Source organism: Armigeres subalbatus, chromosome 1, assembly GCF_024139115.2.
Source record: "Armigeres subalbatus isolate Guangzhou_Male chromosome 1, GZ_Asu_2, whole genome shotgun sequence".
NCBI lineage: Eukaryota > Metazoa > Arthropoda > Insecta > Diptera > Culicidae > Armigeres > Armigeres subalbatus.
Genome location: NC_085139.1, coordinates 67,254,486 through 67,260,485, shown reverse-complemented (window position 1 = coordinate 67,260,485; position 6,000 = coordinate 67,254,486). Strand labels below are relative to the sequence as shown.

General features: G+C 43.9%; 1 protein-coding gene across 1 annotated transcript; it reads right to left on the bottom strand.

The window, feature by feature from the left end:
- Positions 1–2,402: 2,402 nt before the first annotated feature.
- LOC134210029 (uncharacterized) lies at positions 2,403–4,482 on the bottom strand. Its single transcript, XM_062686082.1, has 2 exons — positions 4,282–4,482; positions 2,403–4,185 (listed from the first exon to the last, which is right to left on the bottom strand). The coding sequence occupies exons 1-2, from the start codon at positions 4,318–4,320 to the stop codon at positions 2,701–2,703; spliced, it is 1,524 nt and encodes a 507-aa protein (XP_062542066.1). The 5' UTR covers positions 4,321–4,482; the 3' UTR covers positions 2,403–2,700.
- Between the last annotated feature and the right edge of the window lie 1,518 nt (positions 4,483–6,000).

The following is a 6,000-nucleotide window of genomic DNA, read 5'->3' as shown; positions in this document are numbered from 1 at the left end:
GTGGAATCCAAACAACGAACCCTAGGCAGAGTTGCAGAAAAACCCTCGCACCAGAAATCCACCACACAACACACCTCGAAATTCAGCCTCTGGAATGAGCTATCGACAAACTACTAAATGATCGAACGCGAATCACTAAATGATCGATAACATCCTTGCCTATCAGGAAGAATGTAAATGGAAGAGCTAATTATTAATATGCAAAAATCACTTTTAGAATGAATGTGACTAAAACCCGATAGGCGTCAGTAACAATATGTGATTCTAGTACCAAAATCAACACAACAATAAGGATCATCTCTTTAACGACCGATTGCATATGCGCGTATCACGATAAGACCAAATATAATGAAGGAAAATAGATTAAAATTATACTTAATGATCTGTAACTTCTTATTCCAACGGCCATCGGCGGCCGATAATCAGGTCAGATTTTTTCCAAAATTGAAAATAGCCCAAAAACACTAAATCGACTTGAGCCACCTCGAAATTTTATCCGAGTTAGCTGAAAATTTGACAGGAGACTTATTTTAGCATAAGAATTGTGATTCTGGGCTGACCGGTTGAACCTTTGATACTTTTTGAAAACATGGAGAGGTCTACGGTGTAGGTACTGTCTGAAGCAATCATGACCTGTAAGGACCTTTGTCAGGTTGAAAGTGATTTCCCCATGGCGCCTCTTGACCCACGTACCTATCTCCGGTATCAACCTATGTGTCCATCTACCCTTAGTGGAACTGTCCCACGCACGCTTCCATTTGACCATTGAGGCCAACCTGACAGTCCTACGGATGCCTCTCGTGCCTCTATGTCTATGTCTTCACCGATAACGATGTCAATAGGCATCATACCGGTGATGACGCAAAGTGCATCGTGCGACACGGTACGGTACGCGCTCGCAACTCTTAGGCACATGAGCCTATACGTACTTTCTAACTTCGTTCTGTAGCAGTTAATACGCAGGGCCGTGCTCCAAGCTGGCCCCCCATACCTCAGTATGGACAGAGCAACGCTAGCCAGAAGCTTGCGCTTGCTGGCATAAACCGCAGAGCTATTGGAGATCATCCGGGACAATGCCACTATAGCTGTGTAGGCACGCTTGCAGGCGTAATTGACGTGGCTACCAAAGGTGAGTTTATCGTCGATCATTACCCCCAAGAGTTTGATGGAGCGTTCAGAGGTGACCGTGCAGTTGCCTGCCCTTATCACCGCTTGTTGCTCCGACTTTCGGTTGTTAACAACAACCACCTCAGTCTTGTGGTGAACCAGTTCTAACTTCCTGGAACTCATCCACTCCTCCACAATTGGGATCGAGTGGGCTGCAGTCAACTCCACCTCTTCGATCGATTCGCCGTAAACCTCCAGCGTAATATCGTCAGCGAAGCCGACGATTACCACGCCCACCGGGAACTTCAACCTCAAGACACCGCCGTACATGACGTTCCATAACAACGGACCCAGTATGGAACCTTGCGGAACCCCTAAGGTTATGTCAACGCACTTCCGACCCGCCTCCGTGTCGTATACCAGTACTCGATTCTGGAAGTAACTTCCGAGAATCTTGTACAGGTACTCGGGAATTCCAAGACGCAGGAGCGCATCTGCAATAGCTGCCCAACTGGCACTATTGAAAGCATTCCTCACGTCGAGAGTCACTACTGCACAATAGCGAACTCCCCTCTTCTTACGCTGGATAGCTATCTATGCGGATTTGGTAACCGACAAGATAGCGTCTACGGTCGACTTACCCTTTCGGAAGCCAAACTGATTACTCGATAGACCATCCGCACCCTCCGTGCGTATCAACAACCTGTTGAGGATGATCTTCTCGAGCACCTTCCCCGCCGTATCAAGCAGGCATATTGGTCTATAATAGATGTGGTACTTGACTGAAGTGTTCCCTATGGTATCCACCGCCCGGAATTCACTTTATCCAGTTCTGAGACACCGTATTTCCTAGATTGCTGCCACACTCACGCCGACCTTCTGCAACTGACGATCCAGGAGCCCAACACGTGCGGGTTCATTCAAAGTTCTCACGTTCCGTTCCGATTTTCCAATCGTTGTCCTTTATTCGTTGCTTTTGTTGTTTGTGGCCAAAATACTATTTTTATAACACACGAAAAATGCAGTCGTAGTCCTACGTCAAAAGATGTCGAATATCGAAACGTCGGACACGGTTAAACAAAGGAACAATCGACACATTTTCTTGGGGGTGGAGTCAATATTAGTTCAAAGTGTTTGAGCGACCACGCTGGCTACAAGATGCGGAAACGACCTGCCGGACCCGTGGGAAACGTTCTAACGTTCGGGGAAATCGGAGGATCACCGTTCAATATATCACAAAAGAGATCAAATGGATTTCGGATATCGCAATAAATAGTAAACCGCATAGATATAAGCTCTGTTAAAATGCTAATATTCACGGATCATTTATAAATGAGAACTTATTAAATACCTACATATTATTCTTATAGGGTATTCTCGATAAAGGTGGAGGTGGTGAACATGAATAGTAATATTATTCTGCTAAAATTGTTCCTGCTTTTCAAAAATTTATGGAGCAGATTACAATAACTAAACTTAACGGTAAAATTACCGTTCTCTGTCAACATTAATCATTGTGCTAGTTAACTATAATAACACACATTGGCAAATACATTACCTAAAAGAACGATCTTTGCACGTTTCCCAACACTGTCAAAGAGGCTCCTCGATCGGTACCTTCCGCTTCGCTACCACGTGGCAACGTGGGAACTGCTCTCTCAACGTGTCGATAACCTTTGGTGTACAGTAGTCGCTTAGGGCCACCTCCAGCTGCCGTAGCTCCCTCATTGAACTAATTAGCTTGTGCATGACGGACGGTGCGATCATTGGTACGTCTAGGTTCAGCTTTTGCACCCGAATCAACTCTGGCGTTTCATCTCCCGGAAATAAATCCACAATGTTCCAACACCGGAGTCGCAGTTCCAGAGATCCGCTTGTTTCACAAAACTCCAGCAAGGAATTGACCATAACGTTGGTACCCGGTTCACTGAAAACCAGTCGCTGGATAGAAGACATATCTTGGGTGATTTTTGTGTGCAACTGGAACGACCGGCTTTCATTTTTACGCGTATTCAGGTGCAGCATTTCGATGGCGATGAGATTCGGAAAGGCATCTCGAATGAATTCATTGAATTTATCTTCGTGGACGATGCGAACTGAATAAAGTGTGAGGATTTGTAGACTCTTTATCGGTAGGTACATTTCCGTGGGAACGTTGATAGCTGCTTCTTCGATTCTCAAATGCTGCAGTTGTTTCAGCTCGCATACGGCTAAAAAGCTTTCCTGTAGGAAGTAGTCCATGCTCACGCATAGGAACTGTATATTGACGCAGGATCGGCATAATTTTTGTATAACCCGATCATCTATATTGCAACGAAGAGTCACTTCCGTCAAAAGAGGAATCTCTTTGAAAAACGAATTTATCAGTTCGATTTTCTCGAGTGACCCTATGTGGTCAATTTCCAAATCAACGCAATAAAAGTTTATCTTCTTCAAGGAAGGAAATTGCATCTCACAAATCGTCATAAAGTAATCCTCCGAAAGAAACCAAATTTCCAACTCCACCAAGCTGGAACTGAAATGCCGCAGGAACAGTTGTGGTTCTTCTGAATAGTAACTGATCTGCATGTGCAACCGAGTAATGTTCGGCGTAATGTCCTTCATGCTGGGCACCAAACTAAGCAGATTGTTTTCAAGGTACAGCTCCTCAAGATTGCGCATAACCGGGAAGTCCATCTCGTCGCGACTGTAGTCGAAGTTGCATGCATCGATGTGAAGGTGCCGAAGATTGGAACCAAGCGCAGCCACCTGGGCAAACAGTTTCAGCTTGACCGGAATGAAGTTGTGAGGGATGAGCTTGAGGGTTTCCAGTTTTGCGCTAAAATGTTGAAAGATTTCCACCAGCAAATCGTACTTTCCCGAGTCGTAACCAAAGTAGAGAACCAAATGTTTGTACGGACGATTGCTGGCCAGCAGTATGCGGAAGTAGGTGGCTTCCTGGCCGGGGTTTCGTGCAAAGTCGACCACCAGTTGAACCGTTGCAAAGTCAAATGGCTTCACTGTGGACAACCTTTGGCAGACTTGGAGAGCTGATTTACGGTCCTCGAAGCTTAAGTATGATAGGATATTCTCCAGCATCTGGAATAGTGAAGATGTTTGGATCAAGGTGAATACAAACAGGTGTAGAACCCTGGTTTGGATTAAAACTAAAGTTTGTTGCATTTCTGCTCTTACCTCATCTGGCAGATCACGGAATGATGTTTCCGGGAGCATTTTATGGCTCGAAGTTATTGATTAAATTCCTAATATCGATAATAAAGGAAAATGATTATACATACGATGGCAACATGAAACTACGAATGTAAACAAGCAACAGCTGATATATTTGATTGCAACGATTGCAACTATTATAATGCAGCATATCACACACCCACGCACGCGACACGCGAGACGCATCCGAGAGTACGGGAGGTACTAGGCATGAGTAAAAAGCTTATCAAAAGCTCATCCATTGTAGTAATGTAGTACCAGATGAATAAGCTTCATCTATTCATCACTAGATGGCAGCAGAGGAAAAAGTGCATGCTTAATAAATTTTACACACGGTAACACCGGGATACTCATTTCAGGAGTACTTTTTAATCATATTTGAGAATATAGACTACACGGAGAAACACGTTTACTCATTAATGGGTACTTTTTCTTTTCTATCTCTTTCCATCTGCTGGAAAATTTACCCATTTTGGGAGAATAAGTGGATCTACTCATTTATATGAGTAAATCCACTTATTCTCCCAAAATGGGTAAATTTTTCAGCAGAGAAAAAGAGATAGCAGAGAAAAAGTACCCATTAATGAGTAAACGATTTTTACCGGGTAACGCAAAATGAACTCCCCCAAGAAATTATGACGTTTGAGCGGGTCGCATAATGAACGCAAAATGAACTTTTGTTCGAGAAGACGACCCGCTCAAATGTCAAAATCCGTCGGGTGAGTGAATGAATCGTCTGCTTTGAGCGTAATTACAGCGGCACACTGGGAGTTAACTTTCTGAAATCAGTATGGCGAAAGGCATCTAAGGTTCGATTTCTCAAAATTAAGCACCTTCATCGAAAAAATATTTGGTAGGCGTAGTAGAGGACACGTTCCTACATAACCGGCACCAAATAGTTTTTCATGAAAAGTTCCTTATTTTGAGAAAACCCACGTTAGATGTCTTTCGCCATACAAATTTCTGGCGGTTAACTCTTGCTGGCTATTTTGCGCATATACTATAGCGCCTGGATGTGGCAGCGGGGAGTAGAAAATCAGCCACTGCCAATAATTCATTTTGAGAAAACCCGCGTTAGATGTCTTTCGCCATACAAATTTCTGGCGGTTAACTCTTGCTGGCTGTTTGCGCATATACGATAGCGCCTGGATGTGGAAGCGGCGAGTAGAAAATCAGCCACTGCCAATAATTCATTCGATGAACCCCTGCATAAGTCTATTGCACACATGTCAAAAAAAAGCTAGCTTTTTAATCATTAATGGGCCCATTCACAAATTACATAACGCTTTTGGGGGTGGGAGGGTGTCTGTCTGAGCGTTACGGTCCATACAAATTTTACAACCATTCCATACAAAAAACGTTACGAGGGGGTGGGTGGGGGTTAAAAATGGTCAATGGAGAGTATTTTTCACTCCTTTTAGAATAGGGTAAAATGCCCAATAGTGGACCCACTGGTAGCAAAATTTTGCACTTCCTGGCATAAGAAGTGAATTTTTTTGCCTTTCTCGTACAACTAAGTTGTACCGAAAGGCTATCATTTCACTCCAAATTCGAACTTTTGATAGAAGTCCCGGAGACCCATAGTGTTATATACCATTCGACTCAGCTCGATGAGCTGAACAAATGTCTGTCTGTCCGTGTGTGCGTGTGTGTGTGTGTATGTGTGTGCGTGTGTGTGTGCAC